The 25,684-nt window shown below is 31.6% G+C and overlaps 1 protein-coding gene across 7 annotated transcripts in view; it reads left to right on the forward strand.

Annotated features, from left to right (window-relative positions):
• LOC109546644 (nitric oxide synthase) overlaps positions 1–25,684 on the forward strand; it is a 126,721-nt gene that overhangs the window by 24,081 nt on the left and 76,956 nt on the right. For 2 of the 7 annotated variants that reach the window (XM_019917681.2, XM_019917676.2), the window contains exon 2: positions 14,315–14,451. In XM_019917681.2, the coding sequence (XP_019773240.2) occupies positions 14,315–14,451 (137 nt within the window). The other 5 variants (XM_048666335.1, XM_048666337.1, XM_048666339.1 and 2 more) reach the window with 5 other exon arrangements.

The following is a 25,684-nucleotide window of genomic DNA, read 5'->3' on the forward strand; positions in this document are numbered from 1 at the left end:
TTAACAATGTGAACTTCAATCTAAAACTTTTTAACGCAATATAACTTTTGTTTTTTAAATGGTAAAATTTTAAAACTACCTGTATATTTTGACAATTTACAAAGTTACAAATTAGCAATTACACTTTAAGCTGTGAAATCAACCGTTTTCAAATTATAATTTATTTTATTTAAAAATTTCAAAAAGTTGCTACATTTTGTAAGGTATGGAGCGCACAATGTGACAAAGCAGCAAAGTTCGGTTAAAAAATCGTTTTGAAGTTTTATTTTTTATAAACTGTCAATTTATTGATTTTTACTTAAACATCCTTGCTTGAAAAAAGTACATGAAATCAATAAATCGTTTAGTTCATATTAATTGAGGTGACCTCAATTTTTGTTTTTAAGATTCAGGTCATTTTCTCATTTTTGCTTGCTTATACTTGGATAAACGATGTGTATGTCAATTTATACCACTAACTATTGTTCGCAAAGAAATATTTATTTTATGAAATTTTGGAGCCGCGTAAATGGTGGTATCGTGATCTCTGAATTTGTATTTCAATTTTGTGTTGTTTTCATAGTATTTTTATAATGAACTCTTGTTTATTTTTTAATAACTCCGCTTATTTAAAAGTTTATTATTTTTTTGATCATAGATATTATAATCTATGAGAATAGTTGCATTACTTTTATCAGCGGGGCGATTTCATCTTTTTACAAATATTATAATTGATAATGTTTTTTGTTCTTTTGAGCTTATACTTTGTTTAATTCTGGAAAGGATTTTATTCATCATATCAAACAATGGAAAAACAAAAAATATGGAAAGTGTTAAAATCAGAGCAAACAATGAAAGAACATCTGAAATGACTCCCTCAACTAATAACAACGCGGATAGAAAATTTTTATATTTGAGTTTGAAATGTTATGATTTTCTTGCTCCTAAACCGTTATTTTCTCGAGTAAATGGAAGGTTAAACATCTCATGTTCAATTTCCGCTTTTGGAACGTTGCCACAAAGCCATATTATTACTACCGCATCTGGAAACAAGTATAATTTAATAAAAATTGCTCCTCTTCCTGTAAGTGTTTCCAAGCTATCAGAAATTACTGTTTCCTGAAAAAACATAAAATTCCCGCGGAAATCCTTGGTGGCTTTAAGATAGTGAGTTAACTCTTAGCTTTGCCACGTATTTATCTGTTGTGTACCTGATTTGAGTTAAGCAGAATTTTAGGAAAAACCCTTAGTAACCTTTTGTATACATCTGCTTGTTATCGCAAGTGTGTTGGCTCACATTATTTGTTGCGTTCATATTACTAACAGCATTTTATTTACTATTTGCTTAAGCAATTCTTCTATATACAGRGTTGTATATGRTTTTGTCGAATAGAAGTAGTCGTTTTTAGAGGCGTATTTTGTCTCCTCACTGCAAATGAATTTGCTGCTTAAAGAACAGGGCGTTGCTTATGAGGTAGCTTATTATGTAGGGTGATTAAACATCAGTTATATAAATGCTATATTTGAAACACTTTGATTTACTAACAGTCTGCCAAAGGATCATTGAACCACCTTAAAATATTGTTCTATGAGTATGTCTAAATTACGTTTAACGAGCTTCTTCCAGAAATAAACTTTAAACACTTTTTCGTACATGCAATTACGGCAATTTTGAGCCACCGTGTATATTTATGTAAGGTATTTGACTTATATAATTATATGTAATATAATTATTATTTTAGTTTCTATCGGTTATAACATTTTTGATGTATTTTTATTCAACCGTTAGATCTTCCGACCATTAATTATTAGGAAGGTTTCGGTTTCGAGCTTCATAACCTTCTCCTCTAAGGTTCCTAATAAATGCAATACAATTTCCGAACTTACTAGAAATTTTCTTACCGTTCAACTTTTGTTCATCCATCTACTGCTAACCAGAGGCAAGTGATCAACTGGAAAATGTTGGCAATAAAAAAACATAACATTTTGAAAAATAGAATATTTTCAAAAATGTGAATACCGCACTAGTGCGATAATAAATCTGTCGATCATTGTCAAAGTTGTGTTTTAAAATTGCACATTTTAAAATAAGTTCAAGCGATGATCTGCCATCTGATATTGAAAACGAAGCTTTTAACGTTATTTCGGTTCTTGTGCCAGATAGATCACGGAAGAATTAAATAYCAAGAAGCTTCTGATCGGTACCAGAAATGGTGTTGTGACTGCAAGATACAGACCCAGAAAGCGGTGCAAATGTACCTGMGGTGTTAGGTAAACCTGATCTTTAATAAAACGCAAAACCGAAAAATCCATGGGCCTGATATCTGGCGGTCCAGGTGACCAATTCATAGGWCCATGTTTTCATTATCAATCAAAGAWTTGGGCTTTTAAGTATTTAGGTATTTTGTGCAGGGACAATCCCGACGTGCTGGAGCGTGGCTTGTAAAACTATTAAAAGTTAATAATTTTTCAAAGACAAAATSGCTCAAATGTTCTTGTAAAATGTTTTGAAAAATTCAAAATATGTAGCTCCAGTTAGATGATGTCTGAAATTCCCAGCCACGCAATTACACCAAACATTTCTTGGAACTCCGTTCCTCGAAGTTTTGGTTTTTTTACGACCAGCAATAGTGGACATTTCAATAAACCATCCATTGTTACCGAAGTGGTTTTAGACCACAAAAAGGTTTTCCTCATTAGCCATCTGTAAGATATTCTTAAATTTCCAATAACGGCAAGGTTTAAAAAAAACGTATTGAACTAAAAAATCGAATAACAATATGAATGTTACACAGTCAAATTTGCCCTAAATTGGGAACGGGATAATTCTGATATCTTCGAGCGATTTGGATTCTGTCTGTTTCTATACTGTTAATTCATGTAGTTCAAAAATAGCACCTCATATAAATTTTCTACAGGCAAATGAAAAAATGAAAAATTGTAGAAACTTCTTCTTACTCTTTGTTGGACAAAACAATCTTTGGATCTCACCACCAAAATTTTAAAGATAAACCAAATAGCTCCAAACGGTTTTTAATTTTTCGGCTATCTCTGCTATAATTTGGTTTTAACTTTTTGGTCTTCCAGGGATTACTTTTCTACTCTTACTGCGATTTTCACGATTTAAAACTCATGTTGAAGCTAAAACTTCATCGGGAACTTAAGGCAAATTTTCAACATACTAGGTTGCATAAAAAATGTATTTAATTGTTTTTATTGAAGTGTTGTTATTTTAAGAATTACCCCTGAAATCTGTGCTTCTGGCAGTCTTTCAAGTAAGGCGAAGTTCACTTTGAAAGATTTCGTTCATTCATGCAATCTGATTTATTAATTTTTGTCCTCAAGTTGGCCTCGAATTTTTAGCTTCAACATGAGCCTTAGACTGTACTAATTGGTTCAAAAAAATATATAATTTATTCTTAACGCCACTCTGTTGTAAACGACGTTTTTGAGATACGAGGTGTACCTTAATGCCTGGGGTGTTGAAATACAAAAAACACGTTATTTTGGCTCACTGAGAGCATGTGGAACTTTCACCACTAGTTTGATTTCTCCCACTGCCTCATCGAGTTTGATAATGTCCGCCGCAGTTGTGGACGAAACGTCAGGAAGAAATTCCCATAGACCACTGCTTCAAAGCCCGGAAAACATTCCTAAATGTGATTTAACCGGCCGTGAAAGCATTCATAGTCTGATAGTTTGATTTGTTGCATTTGTCACCCTGTAAAAACTTGATCTCAGCCTTTTTATTTTTGTGCAAAACCACTTTAGAACTGAAAAATAATTGTACTAAATAACACTCTAAACGGATTACAAAACGGTCCCAGCGATCAGAATTCGAAGCGAAATTCGTCCGGATAACGTCTATTTTGGTGAGCAGGTCAATGGAAGATAACTTATGGCCATCGACATTTTTACAGATTAAGAATATTATAAAAATTTCTGTTCAGAAAAATTATTCAATTGAAATGTTTTTCTTTGCACACGAAATTGTAGAATTCGCTAGGTTCACGTGAACAATTTTAAATATCGATAAGGTTTTCGGCGTTTTCACTTTTAATTTTATTTTTGAACGATCCATCAAGACGAAGATTTCTTTTAAACTTTCAGCAGAAGATTTGAGGATTTGATATTCATATTTCTGTTTGATTTTGAGTTTATGTCTTTAAATTGTGTGATTGGTTGAGCCGCACTATTCTGCGCGCATTAAATCAAAGAATTTTTTTCTAAAATCAAATTTCTATATATAAATATTTTTCTCAATTTGAACCAACAAAACGTTTTTTAAACCGCAAAATCTAGGTCCTGTAGGACGTTAAAAATTGCCCACATATTTATTTAATTAGGTGAGCTATGTTCGCGCACCACTACTTATTTATCTTTGTCAAACCACCAGTTCTTATATTTCTACATGCAATAATTACTCATTGGATTTATGATATTTTATCTTACTATGCATAAGACCGAGGACTTGCGTGCTTTTACATGAGTAAACGAGTAGTAGTAGTACTACGGTGCTATGTTTTCGCATATATAAGTAAAACTTTTTTACTTTCGCTCAATTCGGGCTTTGCTTAAGTAGGTGCGACTGATTCCAAGTACTTGCTAAGTGTATTTCGACGAGTCAAGAAGTGCTTAGACATTTTTTAGTAATTATAAAATTGTTACTGAAGCTATGGAAGATATTATGAATTGCACCAAAAAACAGAAACCGCGCGCGCTGTGCATGCGGAATCATGGAAATAGGGAACTGGATGTGTACGACACCTTACAGTTAAAAGCTGACCAAAAGGTAAGAGTTTTTGACGATTATATTTTGGAAAATTGACCTTTTATTCAAAATGTTAATGCCCCTTTTTATTTTTTTTTTTGAAAAAAAATTTTGGAGGGAATATTAGTGTGTTGAATAAAAAAATTAATCTCAGGAATCCTTCTTAATTTCATAGCCAATGGACGTTAAATATTTAATTAATTAAGTGAAATATGATTTAATGGGGTGCCTTAGTCGTGTGGCCGCATATAAAAATTTTGCGACCAATAAAAGCCACACAGGCTCGCAAAACCAGTATAAAATATTTTTAGTTGCACAGCTTAATTAATTTAAGGTTATTGCCTATAAAACTTCGACCCTTTTGGCGTTTAATAAATTGGTCGTGTTTAAATATTCACCTTTCTAATAAGTAGGGCGGATAATTTTTCTCGCATTAACTCCACAAAAAGTTGATAATTACAAGGGTCTAAATAGTATCAGGTGTCATAAGTGTTTTTTTCTGCGGTTTTGTGGTAGATTTAGGCGTCTGAAATGAAGTTAAATAAAGGTAACAATTTAATTTATGTTTGAACTTTGAAAGTCGTAAACTTTGCACTACTAAAAAAACGCACCAAGTTTTTTATGTTTATTATCGGGAATTTTTGGAAATATTTCTATGATTCCTTATTCCTATTCTTCCTGGTAAGCCTTACCTAAGCAAAGACAAAGTTAACGTTTCAAGAAATTAAAATTTAACTCTTTTACTGCATTTTTAACGCCTCTTATTTGGCTAAATACTTAGCCTATCAGTCTCATAAAATATTCATAATTTCGTTAACTCTTTGTTTTCAATAAACGTGCTGTTAAAAATCGAGTTTACTAACATCAAATCACAAGAATATTATACAAAATATAATTTGTTTAATCACATGACTGATACCATAACTATTTCGTAAAAATATAATCCTATTGCCGAGCACTGGAAGCAATGTGTAAGAATTGACCTATGTTAATAATGATAATAGTGATATAAATAAACGTGTAAAAGTTGGATTGATGTTTATTATACAGCGTTAATGATTTTATAGTAACAGGTCTTAGATCTTTTTTAGTAATAGGTCTTAAAAAAGCAGTCTATAGAAAATCCAATTTTAATAGTTTTAATTATATTGAAAACGGCTTCGTTTTTAAGATACAGGGTGGCAAAATTCACATTTTATTCCTGTTTTTTTTTAAATTCACACAAAATCTTAAGAGATGGTAATAAAATTCAATTGCTAGGACTTATCACAATACCACATCCAATCGTTGAAAAGTTTTTGCCAAATTTACAGAAGGCGCCACATGGAATTCTTGGTTAATTTTTAAATAAAAGTAACTTTTTGTGACCACCCGCATCAACCTGATTTTAAAACCAACTAATTTTTCGTTTATATTTACGTAAGAAAGGTATTCTTGTTTGAAGTCGCTAACAGGCACCATTTTCGAGATTGTTTTAAAGCACGTTTTAGTCGCAAATTAGTCACAAAAAAGTAACAAACTTCAATTAAACAGTTTTAGATTTCTAAAGTGAGTTTTCAATATAAAAATCGTTTTGTTGAAGTCGTTTGACGATAAGAACGGATTTTCAAAAAATTGGGAAATTATTTTACGTGTTTAGAATTGTTTAAGTTTATTACTTTGTTGTGTATTAATTCGCAATTAAAAATATTTTTGAAAAAATCTCGAAAAATAAAAATCAAAAATAAATTAAAGGCATCAACTTCATATTTAAAATTTGATGTCAATGCCATTTTTGAAATTGTCATGTTTTGAAGTTTGTAATTTCTCAAAAGCGTATTTGTGTTAGCATATACATACAAGTGAAACAATGAGTGTTGAAAATTCAAGTGCTGCTTTCATGGTATCGTGTTTGTATAAGATGCATATTTTGCACAAAATTTGCGATTTAAAACAAAATCGTGTTTTGCTTGGGGCAAGATTGGCGGGCGCAAAAAATAGACCATTTGAACGACTTTGAGACTGAACTTATAGCAAAGTTATAATTTACAAATTGTAAGTAAACTTTCAATTATGATCAATGGTTCTCTATAAACCTAGGTAATTCATTAAGAAAGCCTGTCGTTTACATTTTAATGAAAAAACTTCAAAACATTTTATGACAGTGGCACGTTCAATTTGTCAGATTTACTTTTGAGCACATGTGCGTAAGTAGTGCGCCCTTTTAGATTCATTCGACTAAAAAATAAATTTTCCCTTAAAAAAATATTCTGCTCAAATTTTCAATGAAAAATACTTAATAAATATTTACGAGTATTTATTTAGGTACGTTAAGAACTTTTTTAAACTACTTCTCAAACTAAGTAAAATCTTTAAAAATTATTATTTCATAATTACTCACTTTAAATGTGCCAATTTGCAACACCTCAGGCGTACACTTTGAATTAGTTAAAAAAATCGCTAAATACTTTAACGTGAAATGTTTGTGAATTTTTTCACATTAGGTAAGGGTCACCTTGTATGTAAGGAACGAAAGGAATTTTTAATTCAAACATTAGTATCCTAAAAAAATTATTTTTTCGTAGAGCTAAACTCATTAAATGTGTACGTCCTTTTGAGTTTATTTAGTCATCTAAATGTGTGCTATGCGTTCGATTTAACTTCATCTCCAATTGCCAAATAATTAATTTCAAGCAACCTTGTAAACATCGGGATATAGGCAATAAATCACTAATTAATTAATATCTAATTAAACTTAATACTCTAATTAATATCATGTCTATTGTCGAGTATTGGTGTGATTTATCTAAAGAGCACTTAGTATTGAGAGCCTGTAATAGACGCCCTTCAGAATCCCTCAATTTAACAACGTAACTAATAGCAGTGGAAATAAAACATTAAAAACCAATTATTTTAAAGGACAAATTAGAATAATAAATCCATGTTGCGGGAGAGCTTCTAAAAGTAATACAAGAAGTTATCTAATAATGAAATTATTTAGAGATATAGTTTATATAAGTTCATTATTTATGTTCTATTTATTTAATTCTCATTCATGACATTCAAATTCATGACATTCAAATACATTTTAGTGAAAATGCCGGAATATACACGTTTTCTTTAAAAACAAAAAATATTTGGCTTGTCACAACGATCTCATGCTTCCACGGTACAAAGACACATTTAGTAATATAACACTTTCATAAGTCATAACCATTACAACCATCCGTATCTTTTATATAAATAGTTTTTTATAATTAAAGAAGTGCGATACTTTACGACTGGTATAAATAAGTGCAGATTGTCATTCGCGAATCTATGTAAGTATCCAACAAAGTCTTTACCTTTTAGGAATACATTGATATCCAAATCACTGCAACTAATATAATATAATATATTAGGTCGTGAATTCATTTCTATTGGGGTTTTACGGCTCGTAAATAGACAAATAGGATCGCCCTTTTTCCCTGGAGGATTTTCACATTTTAAACCTTGATGGCCGTGTCCTAATACAGCAAGAAGTAACATGGGATTAATAAAACTTTACTTTTTTCATTTTATTTTACGCGCGCTAGTAGTGCTTTGAACCATTCCCCAAAGGCCTCAAGCAATTCATTTAAAAAATGGACTCATGAAACGAAGGAAATGTCACTAAGCAGACGCCTTATCCGGGTAAGAGACTTTTCATAATATTCCGATAAATTCGCCTAATCTGTATTTCTTTCCAATAAGTGATTTTCCAGATTCTTTTTCTTCCGTTCCTTCACGGATTAGGCGAATTTTACAGCAAGGATTTGAGCCCTTTAATTTAGGTGGTTGATTCGGTGAAAAATTCGGAATTATTCGGATTTATTGCGAGGAAAATCTGTGCGGTTTTTCTGAAATTGTTAGGTTTTTTATTTTCGAACAGTTCCAATTTCTAAGCTAACACTCAGATTAAACGAGTTTAGAATCGTGGAATAAGTCGGAAGTGTCCAAGAATAAAAAGTAAAAGTAATAATCAGAGGATGATTTTGGTCATTTAAGTTCCGTAATTGATACTTCAAAAACTATGTAAAACATAAATTTAAAGCAGATGTAAAATTTACACTTTTTGCACCTCACTTGAGTACGACATAGCTTGTTTCAAAATGATCATAATCGCAGCGATATATTACAGGGAAGCTGCTTACTTTTTTTTCTGTACTTTGCAAACTTCGAATATGTGGTCAAGTATGGAATCATCTTTTGGGGAAGGGATGAAATGCTACAAAACCTCTTTATAGTGCAAAAAATGTCTAGCCTAATGTTCTTTCTTTAGCAACAAAAATATTTTTGACTCCAAAACTGAACATGAGTATAGCACTAAAACATTAAACTTTACATAGCCATCATATAGATTTTCACTTACAGAAAAAGCACTTCATTATGGAATAAAGAATATTAAGTAAATTGAAGCATTTAAGGCTAGCAGAAAATGTTTAGTTAATCTGGATCCATATTGTCTGAAAGACTTTTTTATAGCGTTGTAATTATGTTTGAGTTAAGTTGTAATTTAACTACGCGGAATCTAAGACCCCATCTCATGCACTTAATTGTTAGGTCATTTGAAATAAAGAGAGATTATCTTTATTATTATTATTATTAGTATTATTGTTATTATTATTAAAATGAATTGTTATGAGATATGGTAAGATGCATCACTAAAATGTAACAAGACAGTCACTAATTAAAAGGTCATCAAGTGTTGAATTTATGATAGATTACTGTATATTTTTAGTTATTTTGTTTTGTCAGAATTTGCTTTTTAGTTCCTGCACGGAACGAAAAGGTTATCATGTTCGTACTAAATAAAAAAGATAAATGTTTTGTATCGGTAGGTAATTTGACGATATTTTGTAAACTGTCCTATGACTTATAAATGACCCTATAGGAAGTAATAAATGGTCGTAAGGAAATTCTGCAATGTATACTCGTACTATTGGAATGATCAAGTTCACGTGTAAATCCTTTGCAGGAAAACATTATGTACCAAAATTTACGGGAAATCTCAGCTTCAGCAATCCAGAAATACAGACCGACAGACTTTTATTCCTTACTATTTGTAAAAGGAACTAAAAAGATTAGAAGCAAAGTTTGCCATTTGTTTAACACTCGCGCCTTGATGATGGCTGAGAACATATTTGAAACGAAGGTTAAAAAAATAGTGCTTATCTTCTCTCCATCAAACGGCGATAATTTTTTAAATAGTAGACAATTTGGGACTTTATTTCCTGAAATGGTCCATATTTTCAACTGCTTCTCATTTCCAAAAAAAAATTACAAATCGCGATAACAAAGTTTTTAATAGAATTACCAAGTATTTATACTCCCTGTCAAAACAAATGGCGATGGCACAAAGAAATGCAAACATTTTGCGTGTTCGACATGTGCGACTGACATTTTCTTATATATGATAACGAAAACTCTTTGGCTCAATACTCTTCTTAAGATTTAAATTGGGCGTCAGAAAACAACGCACTGAGATGTTGCGATTTGATCGTATTTAATAGATACTAAGTATGTATAATAGCCAATTAGGTATTGAAATTTTCAAATGGCACATAAGAATGTTTGATATAATTTTCACTGTTCGACTCTTATTTGAAGCAACTTTAATTCATAAATTTCAATTCCAGAAACACTCGGCAGCAAGCTTCCGCAGCCGGATCCCGTTGCGGTTATTTATAAACAGCGTCGATAAAGCGCAGTTACGTTGTCATGCATAATGCAACAGAGTTTTGCCTTTTCTTACACATTTTTCCCTGGATTCTAGTATACACTTTCCATAATGTGTTTACAACTGTTCTCTTATCTATTCTATTCTTTCCTCCGACAATTTAAGATTTTTATGTAAACAATCGGTATAAATTGCGCGGCAAAAGATAACGACTCACCTGTATGTGGCTTTGGAGTATGTTTTACTATATCTGGGCCGGATTTAGCTGCCTTAGAGGCTTTGTAGAGTCTACATCGCGCACCTGCTTCTACAACTTTAATGTGAATTAATATAAATGTGTGGCTCATATATTTTCACAAATTACGATGCAATACAGGACAAGGTGCGTCCAAAGTAATTCGTTTCGGTTAGTTAAAGTAACTGGTTTATTATGGTTTAAAATTTTAGAGGTTCTAGCAGCAGTTGAAACTATCGACCATTTCAGGAAATAAAGTCCCTTAAAAAATTATTGCTGTTTGATGGAGAGAAGAAAAACACTATTTTTTTAACTTTACTTCAAACATGATTGAGCTATCATCAGAGTGCGAGTGTTAGACAAAGTTGTTTCTAATCTTTTTAATTCCGTTTACAAATAGTAGGGAATGAAAGTCTGTATTTCTCGATTCCTAAAGCTGATATTTCCAGCAAATTTTGGTACATAATGTTTTCCTGTAAAGGTAAATTTACACGTGAACTTGATCATTCCAATAATACGAGTATATGTACATTGCAGAATTTCCTTGCGACCATTGATTACTTCCTATAGGATCATCTATAAGTCACAGGACATTTTACAAATTATCTTCAAATTACCTACCGATACCAAACATTTATATTTTTTATTTAGTACGAACATGATGACCTTTTCGTTCCGTTCAGGAACTAAAAAGCAATTGCTTACAAAACAAAATAACTAAAAATAAGCAGTAATCTCTTATACATTCAACACTTTATGACCTTTCAATTAGTTGATATCTTTCTTGTTACATTTTATCGATGCATTTCATCACATCTCATAATAATTCATTATAATAATAATTTTAATCATATCTCTTTATTTCAAATTACCTAACAATTATGTGCATGAAATGGAGTCTTACGTTCCCCCTAGTTAAATTGCAACTTAACGCAAACGTAATTACAAGGCTATACAATGTCTTTCAGATAATATGTTTCCAGATTAACTAAAAAGTTTCTACTAGTCTTAAATCCTTTAATTAACTTAATATTATTTATTTTGGCCGAAGGGAGTTAAATAACTTGACACATACATTATGAGGTAATTTTTCTGTAACCGAAAAGCCATATGATGGATATGTAAAGTTTAATGTTCTAATGCTCTACTTATTTATGTTCAGTTTTGAAAGCAAAAATATTTTTGTTTCTAAAGAAAAACATTAGACATTCATAGATATATAGAGCATATATAATCATGATAACCAAATTTGAAGGTAACCACTTTTTTAACTAATCTTATTAACTTTTTTGCGCTATAAAAACATTTTGTAGCATCCCATCCCCAAAAGATGATCCCATACTTTACCAGAGTTTCGAAGTGTGCAAAGTGCAGAATGTTTAACGAGTTCTCATTCATGTACTTGCCAATCACTTTAATACTATAACAAATAGAGTTGAGCGTTTTTATTAACTGACCTATATTATATGACCAGTCAAGGTGTTCATTGATATAAATACCTAGAAATTGAGCGTTTTCATTCATATCTAGATTGTTATTGCTCAAATCTACCTACAACGGCTCTGATATGTTATATTGTTTTGTTCTAAGCATGAAAAAATTTGCTTTTTATTTATCTAAAATTAGTCTATTTATATTATACAAAATTTGTAGCAAACAAAGACACACTTTAAAAAATCTATGAGTTTTTGCTAACGCCGACGAGTTCGAGAATTCAGCAAATGTATTGCGCAAACTTGAAACATCGGAATTTAACAAAGCTTAAATATTCGCTGCAAATGGCATTGCGTGAATCCAGCAAACTTCAGAACAGTTCCCAACTTTACTTGAAACATGCCAATAACAATGTTATATATTATTAAAACAGGAATTAGCTTAAATGTGGAATAGTAAAGTTTGCAGAATTATTAATTTATTTTTTATTTACCATTTATTTGCATTTGAACAACTCTCTTTGTAATAGAAAGTTGCACTATATATTAAGCTAGTTCATATTACAGCCAACTTTCTATATAAGTATGCAGTTTAATGATAAATTCTACTATTTATTAATAAGTGAATTTGCGATTGCTCTTTGAAGAGAGACGTGCATGAAAGACCTAACTTTATAATCCATTATTCGCGAACGACTATTTATTCGAAAAGATTTTACTTTAGGATTTAAAAATGTAAATTATGGTGCATGTTGCCCATTCTGTGGTCAGTATACATTTAGAAACAATATTTATTTGCACGGCAAAACGCTATATAGGGAATATTTGCAATGTACAAAATAAATTCCATATACTAAAGTATTCTAAAAGAGTCCAGGAAAGGAATCGAAATCGGGATTGTCTAGTTTATCTTGTTGGGGAAAGATAATTTGGTACATTCCAGTTTCTTGGATCGAGCTTCCACTTAACCTGGATTTATGACACTCTTTCAGCTATTCTAATCAATTGTGCGGTGTTTGTATAGAAGTTCGGTGGATGGTTGGGTTGTCAAGTATATATACTTGACAATATGATATACAATACAATATTTTTAAACACTTAGTGATAGCTTTTCTCTATCTTATGTACTAGTTTCCTGCGTTGCCTTTACTCTCATCACGTTTCCTTAGTCTAGCAGTATTAGTCAAATAATTTCGTAAATTTTCTCACAGTTTTGTTACTTATACGTTTGTCAACGTATTTAAGTGATCTGAAATGCGAGTTCTATTTATAGCTTTTGTGTAACTATTAAAACTTGGCTCATTTCGCATATTTTTCGTTTTTATCGGTTGTTATCTACAAATATTTTAAATTGTGTTTTGGTTTAATTGATTTTGCTGTTGTTGTTGCGGAGTCTTATCTAGTTATTTCATAAAAGTTGATTTTCTCTGGAATTTGTTGTTAGACTCCATTTGTAAAACCGTGTTATTGTAATGCGTGTCAGTTTCTGAAGCTTTTCTGTTCCTTCTGCGGCAGTTTAGTCGTTCGTTATTTTCGTCGTCCCATATTTTAGCAAGTAATTTGTTTTGTTAAGTTAAAGTGTCTCTAAACTATGGTTTCATATGGAGTGAATAATTTTTTTTATATAATGTTCACTTCACACTTCGTATTACGTATCTGTATTCAAGTCGGATTCTTATAATATAAAGTACGTATTTTAATGCTTCAAGCCTGCAAAATGTAAATAATGACCTTTTGGGGTAAATGTACAATTCAAAAAACCTTATTGGTAACCACAAAAACTGGATACTTTTCTGCAGTCCGTTTACATGCGTTTTGTGTCTGTGATTGTGCTCTTTATAGTATAACGATTTTACTTTAAATTTTTCAGTGTTCATGTGCTCAATACTGGAATAATAACTTTGAGCTATTGAAAAACAAAACATGTGCAGTCAACATAAATATTTTTTGTCAACGTGCGCAAACTGCACGTGTTTTCCTCTTTTAATTGGGAAGCATCGAAAACTCAAATACAAATAAAAGTAAACAAGGACCTTTGAACTTCTTTATGCTTAGCCAATTATATTTTATGCTTAGCAGCATTCTGCAAACGCAAAAAACCTTTGGCAAACGGAAGTAAAACGCATATTGTATGTATGTTTTTTTGCCATATTTAAATTGTATTTATTTGCAAAATTAAAAATACTTATTGTCTACTATGTATAAATAATCATTTCCAGGCTGGATCATGCTCGAACCAAGTATGCCTGGGTAGTGTTATGGGTCAGCAAGGCAAAAACGAACCGCTGAGGATTCCGAAAGAGATTTTGCGGCAAGCTAAAGAGTTTTTGGACCAATATTTTACATCAATAAGAAGGTAGGTTTTTTCAGTACTCCTTCGATATTAGATTGTCGGTAGCGACACTAACTAATTATTAAAGCCGAATTCGGTAATTAGTGCTTTTTAAATTAATTCCATGGAGTAAACATGTTAAAAGAGTCCACAAACGTTTAACTCACATTATAAAAACGACCTGCAGCTACATGAGTTTTTATTTCCCCTGCTAAATACTTTAAAACCTGTTGTTACATCGCATCAATCACTCAATCAACCGGGTTAACTGTTTAAGCGCTTAAAGGATAATCTCGAATGAAAATTTTGCGCTTTAGCTCAGAAGCAACGAATCAATTATTAAATTTCAGTCTGCAGTTTAAAGATTGAACAATTATGTTTAGCAATTAGATGAAAATTATTGGATTTCTGAAATAAGAAAATCTAATAAATTTATTTTACAGAACAATTATTATCTACATGCATATCAGAACTTTGGATATCGGTCAATATACATGAGGTAATAACTCGGAAACCCTAAAGTCATCAACTTCCGGAAAAGTTATAACTAAAGTTTCCTAGATAGTTAGCAGCAAAGAGTTTTATAATAAGTAAAAAAATTGTCTTTATTTTTACTGAACATTACTTTAAAAATAAATGTTAATTGTCTTTGGAGAAGATCAGATCATGCAAACAGACCGAATCATTTATTGTTGGAAAAAACATTGTCAGTTCTAAACTTTGGCCTTATTTTACAGAAATTATGATTTTGGTGACGTCATATCTTTGCTGCAATCGACTAAAACTGCAACCTAATTTATTAAACACATATATCAAGTAAATTATTCTTTAATGTAGACAGAATAATACAAAACAGTACACGAAGGGAGTGCTTCTGTACCCCAGAAGTGAGCATAGCAACAATTTTTTAGCCTTAAAGTGTATACTACAAAAATTGGGAATAGTTAAATTGAGGCCATATTCGCAAACTTTTCCTTTCCATTCTCAACTATACGATTAGTCGTAGATAGAAAGCGGACAGTAAAGGATAATTCGATTATTTTTGCTTAATTTTAAATATTTAAGTAATACCAAGAATACCTAACAATATATTATAAGTGGTCTCCAACTCATAGCGGCAAGATCGCATTATCGCGATTTTTAAATCAATCCGTACATAGGTCATACTTTTGTAGGCTAAATTTTGTTTTTCTAGCGAATCACAACTAGTCTAAATCCAGTTGATTAATATGGTATAATCCGGATACATTGACCAAATAAAACACGTGAACTGGCTTATTAAAATTATTCGTGGCGTACTGAAAGACGAAAAATTAAGATAATTCGGTTTTACTTTTATTGTTTTACATATTTTCTTTAGCTGCCATTTTAGATGCAAAAACTATTTTCTGAAAAAAAAAAACACCGTCATGTATTTTTCTGAAAGTTGCAAATTTCACAGTTTTCTAGGAATTAAATGTTGTTGCTGTTGTCAACGCTTGAGAACTTATGAAATCTATTCCTTAATATAAAATAGCTGATAAACCTGAGTTAATCAACGTTAAGAAATGGTAAGCTTTCATACTGCATTTGCTCCTTTAGTTAAAGAAATGGTCTGAAATGAGCAGGAAAGTGTAAAGTTGCATGCACCTAGCAACTCTATTTGTTCTTCTTATAGCAGAGTTCCAGTACGTCTGATTCTTCCAGAAAATAGCTGAAATGTGAAAAACTATAATGAATAGAAATGTTGTAAAAACCATAGAAACATAAATCCACATTTGTTAAGCGGCTTTTCAAGTGGAGCACTATGATACGAAAGGAAACAATTAATTTGCAGATACAGTTTGCTTTAGGGAAGACTTATGGGTCAAACTCACACATAAAGAATAATATTAGTTATCTTGCAAGATCCAGGTAACATGGATATACTCCGGCAATGTTCTAGAAATTTGGTTTGTTTTTTTCTCTTCTTTTGTTAAATCAACCACCAAATCCAAGTATTACAAGCTGAACCGATTCATTAAATTAACCGCATGCAGAACTGTCCTAATTACAAAGCGTTTTATTTTGATGCTTTAACTCACGTTTATAGATTAATTGTAGATATAAAATATAAAAGTTTTTTGAGTCAATTATTTTGAAAAATTATCAACATATTGGGTATGAGACATTATCTCGATATTACGAATTCAGCTACAAAGTTTCCTTCAACCCAACTATTTCAAAATTTAATATCCGACCGAAATTAAAAATAAATCTAAATACATTAACTGAACTAAGGAAAAGTTCAAATTATAGAGCCTCGAAATTTTAATAATAGTTATTGACAAAGCAGCTATCTAAAGCGCTGGCATTGTTTCGATGTTATTATCTAAAAAAAACCAACGGGTTTTCAAGATTTTACATAAAATAGGAACTGCGGAATTTCACGCCATCGGAGTATTATTTAGTTAAATTTAGTTTCCAAGGTAGAGAAGTATCGACCATTGTTCACAGTTTTGGAACTTTTGCCAGTAGGAACGTTTTAAACGTTTCTCAAGCAGATAAATGCAGAAATAATTTATCTTAGAAGGTTCCGTTTAGGACAAACTATAATTAAGACAATTTTGATTTGTGCATAAACTAATATAGGACAGATATGTATAACAAAAATATATGGGTATCACTTGTGGAAAAAAGGTATGAGCATATTTTTCAGATCGTTCCAGATCTGAGTTTTTAGTCAAAGCCATAATTTCCTTGTCCAAAATTATCAAGTTTTCTTAATGTCGCATTAACCTGATTTATAATTTTGTGCATTTGAGCAATTGAATCCCAACAAAGTAGCTTTCGGATTAAGCATGAACAACAATCACAGCTAATTGTGTTTTCTGGATACACAAATCAGTTGGGTTTCCCGATAACCAATTTTCACAGTATTTTGACAAGACTCCAAATGCCGAGCAATTAAATTCTTGCCGATTTTATCCGGCATTCGGTTTAGCTTAATTCGCACCCCTGCAGTATAATGGGCTTATCTTGACTCTTGCACTGGTTTTAAAATCCGAAATGATTGACTAGCCGGAGCGCCCCAATATTTAGCGTCGTATCAGTTGTAGCGTTTGCAAAATTACCGTCATTTATCAAACAAGTTTTCACGTTTACCAAATTTTTGAACGTAAATTAGATTGTTGAATGACAACTATTGATGCTTGCTTTTAGTGGATTGCAAATTTCCAGAGTAGCATTCTTACCGGTTTATAAGTTAATTTTACTAGTTTATTATAAATTTATAAATATTTATCAATTTTAATATTTTGTCATGAGATTGATAGGTGTAGAACCTGAATTCTTGCACTTTGCATATTTTTATACTTTTCGTATTTATACTTTTCGTATTTATACTTTACATCATCTGAAAACTAAACTCTTTAAAATCTTGAATTTACCGTTATACTCGAACGAGTAAATCATTTTTAAAGGTAGTAAAGAATTTTCAATTTGAGCACTCAATGACGCTTTATTCAATATTTGCCTGTAAGTGCTCTGTTGATTTGTCGTCATCCTTAAATTGGCAATGCATTGAGGTTCGTATAAATGCTTTGAATTTAGTGTAGTAAAATATGTAATTTTGGCATATAAAATCACCAGCGGAAATGTTACATTGTCATGCACGACACATTGAGGGATCGGCTCTAGAAACGATTTATCCCCTTTTACGTTTAGATCCAAGTGAAATAAAATATATGAACACAAATTTATCACAGTTTTCCGTGATAAGGTACAGGGAATTTTCTCAATCTTACCAGAGGAGAATTAAAATCTGTTATACTCCCATTATTAAAAAAAAGTTTAACAATAAAATGGGCATTTTTTTATTTTTTGATTGGCTCCAGCAAATCGCTCTTTCACCAATAAGATGTTGCTGTCTACGTAAATCACAAAAGTTTACAGGTGGAAGTAAAATCCAAATGCAGATAACCAGTTGTTCAATCATTTTATTAATGAGACTAAACATTCAATACTTTAACCAGTTAAGGATAATTTGAAATTCAGCTTCTCAATTGAGTTTTCAAACCAATGCTCTATTTCCGTGGAGCTTTACCCATGTCAATCCATAATTTATCACAAAACCATTCAGCTTCACTTCGTAACCTCACATCAACGAGAATAAATGTTTGGATCTGATAGCACAGTTTAGTGTTGTCGGAAAGTGTAATGAGTAAATTGTACGAAAAGACTGGAGAGATTTCTTCGATTTTTCATCAATTAATTGGAACTGAATTGCTTTAAAAGCTCGAGATTCGTTCGTGAAATCATTTTCCAAGACTGTTTTAGTGCTTGACCATATGAAGCTCAAATAGGCGAAAATTTTTACTGTCTAAGATGACTTTTACTGTATCAGTAGAATCAATTTTGTTTCAATCGCGTTTCTATTGTGTAAGATCTGACCTATTGAGATATTTTCAAGGACGGAAAACTTGATATATTTTTCACAGTGAAATATAATTTATATTTTGAAAGGCACTAATTAAAAACTAATCATAGATATGTTGTAAACCTGATGTGATCATCAAAAATGTTGTTAAAGACTGTGAGAGTCGATTTAAAAAAAATAATTATAATAATAATAATTAAAAAATTTGCAAAAGCTTAGGCAACTTTTGAAATATTGACGTAAATTGATGATCTACCAAATCAGCATTGAACTAATTTAAAACATTGCTTAGAAGCGAAGTTGAAACCGAAGTGTTAAGAAATGTTCGAAATTAAAATGTTTTAGAGGAAACTAAGTATTTGAAGAAATACTATTGCACCCTTTACGTAAGCGCTCTAACTAGCCTGAAGAGAAATGTCACAAATTTTGAATTTTGGCTTGTATTAAAAAAACAGGTTTATATAAAAAAACTTACAATTAATGAAGTCGGTATCCGTATGAAGCTTTTGCTTAGGATTTTCAAGTTTTGAAGAAAACTTAAGAATCTGACTAATAAACGTGTCGTTTAAAATAAAAATAATTGTTCACTGTGTCTTATTAGATTTTTGCATTAAGTAATGTCGAACTTTTCATCAATACGCAATTATGCTTACTGAACTACTGTTTCCACTGTTAAATTCTGTATTATTTAGTTAATTTAGCTCCACATTAAATTAAGTCATTGAAGACAAACGAAGACATTTTCTGAGGTAACAGTCGCAAGAATAGTCAGCGCGGAAAATAAAATGAAAATAGATTTACGAAAACTCATAATGCCTTAATGTTGATTTTTCATCTGATATTTTATTTAACAAAGATCATCTCTAATAGACTTCTAGCAGTAACTGAGTATTAAGAAGATTTTAATGAAAATTGAAGAACAGCCGATAATACGGTGAAAGGCGCTCTGATGTATGTAAACAAAAATTCATATGAACAACATTAACAACAATTACTTAAACATTGAAATCTGAAAGAACAAAGAAAGGAGAATCTCTTGCATGCAAGAACAACAAAAACGTCCGCTAAATGCAAAGTAGATGGAAGTTAGAGTAAAACCTCCACCAAATCCATATTCAGCATTACCATAATGTACGGTAAATGTTGAAAATAGTAGAATAATGTCAGGTGAATTTATGACAATTACGAATGAAGACAAAGTTGTGCACACCGTAAGCAGTGATAGACAAATATATTTGAGAGTTAAATTAAGAACACTTTGAATTTGGATGCAAGACGAGTAACACAATTTTCATTTTTGATTTCGATGCAGCAAACCTGACAAAGCACGAGAAAGATCTCCTGGAATTGACGATTTACTCCTATCAAAGAACTCATCATATTCTTACAAATATATTATAAAAGGTAGAAGTAAACAGTTTTTCTATCAATCTATTTAAATTATCTGAGAAAAAAAGCAACTTACAAACTTTTATACGCAGATCAAATAAGGCACTCGCCACGTATTTCTGAGAGATTAGTTTCACTTTTCTCGAAAGGACTACGGTTATACAATACGAAACTGCTACTCGGTAATAAGTGAGAAAAACTTGAAGTCAACTGAACTATCAAGCCCAAAATCAGTGAAGGGATATCTGGTTAATACGTTATTAATCAATAAATACGAAAATAAATTAAGATTTAGTTAACTCTATAAATCTTATTGGCTTTTATCTTCGTTAGATATTGTTTCTTAATGTAAAAAAAATAAAATAATAACGGCGTTTAACAGAAAAAAATATAAAAAGTTTTTGAGATGGATATTGAATTCATTATTTTTTTCACTTTGATATATCTACGCCAAATGGTTGAGGCTAATTCGTGATTCCATGAATGATAAATGATACCCAAAGAGCAGAAACGTTAATCACATATTGCGGCTTAAACATCGAAACCCAAGTAATAAATCGAATTAGGCGACATTAGTTGAAGCAATGACTTCACATTAATATCCGGTACTTTAAAATTAAGGTCACTGATCTGAAGAAGAGGATTAGATTAGAACTTATTGCATAGGTAAATACAGATGCTGGGGACAAGTTTCTAATATTCGTAAAAGAGATTGACAGTTGTGCAACATATATAAACTTTAGCTTAATTAGTATTTTAATTTCGCCGGATATTTTATGATCTTTGCAAATATGTTGGAAAATTTATCAGCAATTTTTACACTTAATGAAACCGCATAGTGCCTTGGTGAGCACACTAACAAGATATTTATTTCGTTCATTTTTTAGCTAACCAGCAGTTCGTTGATTCTTCATTTTACACTGGCCTTTTATTGCCGCAGAATAAGACTAATTGGGTCATTAACTGCAACTATTTCGTTTATGAATAATACAAGTAATTTTTGAAGGAATTTGTGTCAGTACATTAATCTTCTATCGTCTCATCCACCAACTACTCTCATTCACACTTGCATATAATTGTGGGTTTTAGCAACAGATAAATATAGAACAGCTTCATTGCTTTTATGACAGTAAATATGCATGTTTTAAATGAGAGCAATATGAGAAAAATACTTTTCAAATATAAAATACAGTGGCGAAATAAAGAAATGTTTTCATTACAGAAGCTTGCCCTTCGTATTAAAGTTCAGAGATTTATGAATGCCTATTGTGAAATTTTTCGCAGATACTGTGAATATGAAAAATGACTCGCTGCTGGGGATTTCTTTAGAAATTAATATTGCCACGCAGATATTTTTGAAGTTTATGCCACTGATTCGAAACACATTTAAGAAAAAATCTAAAAGCAGGCGCATTTTAATGATTCTTTTCCGATATTTCTAAGGAACGAATTAGTAAGGATGGCAAAGGCGAAAAAATTGCCCAACCGTTAGCTAGTTCACTTATTAAGTTACTTAAGAGAAATTTTTCAATCAATTATATAGCTATTTGCTGTTTCTATCAGCATTTTAGTCAACTTAGCAATACAAATACCGTATCGCCGGCTTTAATAATTATTTCATAGTTGAATTCATTATCATCTTCTAGGGCACACAGAGGCAAAGTTTGAGTTAATATACTTTGATGCACGTATCCGTGAATTCGCATTTTAAAGCTCATAGTCCGCAGAGAAACACTTGCATATTCAAAGCGGTTAGCGGCGAGACGTATAAACCGAGCCCATTGTTTATTCTATAAAGGTGCATTGAGTTCTATGGCTTCAATGACAAAAATTAATTGAAAAACTAGGTTTTCATATCTGCGTGCCTGGTAAATCCACAAGGTTGTCTCGGGAAACGTATTCTATTCAGTGTGAATTTATGTCATCCTAAGGGGCATTATTAATGGTATCATTCAATATTTTTAGGTTGGTAATCCCCCATGGGGAATTTTATTATGCTTTTTACTTCCAATTCATTAACAACTGAAGGACAGGTAGATACTATAAAATGATAGTTTGACGCGGAATGTGATCCAGATATTATACACTTTAAAAGCAATGAAAGCCTGATAAACTGTTGGCAACACAGTTGAGGAACAATCTGCTCACCTGTTATTGCATAGCAGAAAGGCAAAACAAAAACGCTTTGACTTTTTTTTATTTTTACTCCAATTTTTATAAAAGTGTTTGCTAATTTGCGATTTAAATGTTATGAATTGCTATGGATGATTTTGTCCCAATAGCTTTTTGTAAGAATACAGTTAAGCCTATCAAGAGTACTCAGAGCACAACTGACACTTTCCCAAGCAACAAATAATTACCGAGGAAGGCCTATATTCCTACCTCGTATGTGAGATACACACAGCACAGGACAGATTAAACCAATGGATTACTGAACACCGGTACAAATTGAGCAGGAGTTAATTAATCGAATACGAGAAGCTCCTCGAGAACAATGATAAGGCGATTACACGGGCACTAGCTTGTTTCGAGTTAATGACTCAAATGTATGTTTATTTGTAAACATAAGTTCGCGGTTATGAGGACAATAATTCAAAAAACTTCAAAGAGTACCTACGTTCCACAGTCAACAAATCCTGTTGAATTTACCGTTTATCCTTGTCTATTTTATTGCCACTTTCTGGTTAATAATGGCCGTAATTCATGGTTATCGGAGTTTGTAATAATTATGAAGCAACAGGTATTTTCGTAATGTTAATTAGCCAGAATTTCTTTAAAAACATTGTTTCCTTTTTTTCATATAATTTTTTAACCTATTCTTTCTGTACTCCTAAAACCCCGCCAGATATCACCTCGAGAGGAATGACACCAATTTTGAATCACCCTGTATACAATTGACATAATGTTTCTGTAGCCAGATCCCCCATATCCAAAAGTAAAAGGTTGGGATAATTGTTCTTCTGGATATTTATGCCTATACTTCATTCGATAACATTGCTTAGCTATGAAGACAAAATATTGAGGAATCAAAAAAATGTCCTGGTTTAGAGGATGTTTCAGGAGGAATGCCAAGGATTTTGGGACTCTCTATTCCCAAAATTTGGGACTTTAGTGAAAGTATTACAATGTATTGTATGTAGTTATAAGTTATATTTAAGTCTGGTACATCTTCAGAATAATTTAAAGCACATCATCTAAAATGCCACAATGGATTAGACGTATGACATTGCATTAATAATTCTCTGTAACAAAGCCAATCTTGTTTCTACCGTTGTTGCTCAAAGAATATACTTTATTCAACAGCATAGGCAATAATTTAATGGATTGAGATCGAGAGATCTAGGAGGCCAACTAACTGGTCCGTCTTCTAAATGTTCACACATGAAAATGTTCCAGCTTCTTTAGACGGTTCTCGGAAACATTCTCCTATTCATACCGAATGCTTCTGCTTGGAAATAAGCAATAATCTTAACTTCTGAAAAAAGCTTGCAATAAATACACTTGTTAAATCACATTGCGGTAACAGTCATTTTGTAGGTATCTCAAATCCAACTGCAAAAATTAGATAATATTAAATTGAACAAAGACCATCAAGGATACAATCAGCAAGAATCTACGAATACTTTTGGCATACAAAAACTGTTTTTTTCTTAATAATTTCTATAGAAGTAAAGGGATCTAATACAGAAGCAATAGCATGTGGGTTACGGTTGTTTTGTGGGTTTAATTATGTGGCCACTTATGCCGACTATTCTTTAAAAATAAGCATGATTTAAGTATAAAAGAAGCCACAGCAGAAACGAACATTTAGTCATTAGATGTTTGGTCAGAAGTTATAAGAATTGAGTCGCAGAGAGTTTACAGACAATCTTGGTCAGTCTAAAGACTGACCTTCTGACTGTCTTAAGGTATACGGTCTAAGAGTAATGTCATAGTTAAGGTTCGGTTACAAGTAAAATCTGTATTTTTTGTATTAATTTGAAAGAAAATTGTTTTTAAAAACGAATCTTTCAAATTAATCAATAAAATTGTTTGCAGTTTTTTTCGGCTTCAAAGGTCTGCCCGTAAAAGCACACTCATATTTATGTTGAAAACTATTGATAAATTTAGAGTTCAATCAAGTTGCTCCTGTGCTCTTAGACTAATATATTATTTTGTCTTCTTTATTACATCCTTAGAATTGTTACTAGTTGCGACACCTATCAGCTGTTATAACTAATTTGTTTGCGGACTTAGCTGATTGGAGACAAAGCTTTTACTAAAGGCGGAAAACTATCATAAAGTAAAATATCAGAAATATCATCGTATTCCTTTTGTACATACAAAGAACGAACGAAACACTATTAAAATCCAATATTTAAATCTGAAAATTGAGACTGTTCGGTGATATTTCAAATAAACGCCTTATGATGCATGTGTGCCCCGATTGTCTCCCCTTTCAGAAATAATAGAAATATATTTATCTAAATACATTACACAATCCCTATTCGTTGCATAAACATGAACACACATGAAGACAAACGTGAAGCATAACATTTGATCATACACCTCTTTTTCTAAGTCTCAGATATTATTATTTTAAAGAATATCATATGTCAGACGTTTTCAAAATCAGGAATTTAGCACGAATATAAAAGCAGTTTTCCAGACAGAAACGCGGCATTGTGGCTTTTAATGCGGCATTTTACTCCGATTTTCTCGCACCTTTGGATATTTTCGTGTAAAATTTCAAATCTGAACTACTTTTAACAAGCCAAGAAAGTCGGCAAGGGGAAATTCTAAAATTATTGCAGTCTCTGTCAAGCTTTTATATATAGTGCGTTTGCAATGAAAGGAAAGCATAATTTTACAATTTGAATAAAAACATTTTGGAGAAAGTCAATGACAATTTCTACATGTGAATATTTTTCTATTGTTTGTTGTTAATATTAATTGTGTATGGAAAACATATTATATGCAATTTGTTAGATTTTATGACATTTTGTAGTCACAACTTTCGATCACGTAGGTAAACGAATAACGTATAATAATCATGTATGAAGCATACAGGGTCATCCTCAACTAATGTCCAAAAATTAATTGACATCTTGTTTAGATACCCCCTACTTTTACCAAATCATCAAATTAAAGAGTACTCTCCTTCAATAATAACAGAGAGTAACAGAACTACATCAAAACAAGAGGCTAAATACTTAGAAATGTCACTGGACTAGAAACTAAAATTTACAAAACAGGTACAGCACGTAGGAATATAAACCGTTCAAAGAACAAAACACTTCCGATCACTAACGTGCAAAGACAACGGAATAAGTACAAAAACCGCGACAAAATACGAGTATACAAATCAATATGTCGACCTCTGCTTGACTACGGACATGTACTGACAGCGAATGCATCTACGAAAACTTAACAAGACATTCAAACAACTCCTCATCCCTGTCAAACCAATTACTAGACGGAGGATGAAGAATA

The sequence above is a fragment of the Dendroctonus ponderosae genome, unplaced genomic scaffold, assembly GCF_020466585.1.
Source record: "Dendroctonus ponderosae isolate FM_Combo_2020 unplaced genomic scaffold, Dpon_F_20191213v2 Dpon_F_20191213_5, whole genome shotgun sequence".
Classification (NCBI taxonomy): domain Eukaryota; kingdom Metazoa; phylum Arthropoda; class Insecta; order Coleoptera; family Curculionidae; genus Dendroctonus; species Dendroctonus ponderosae.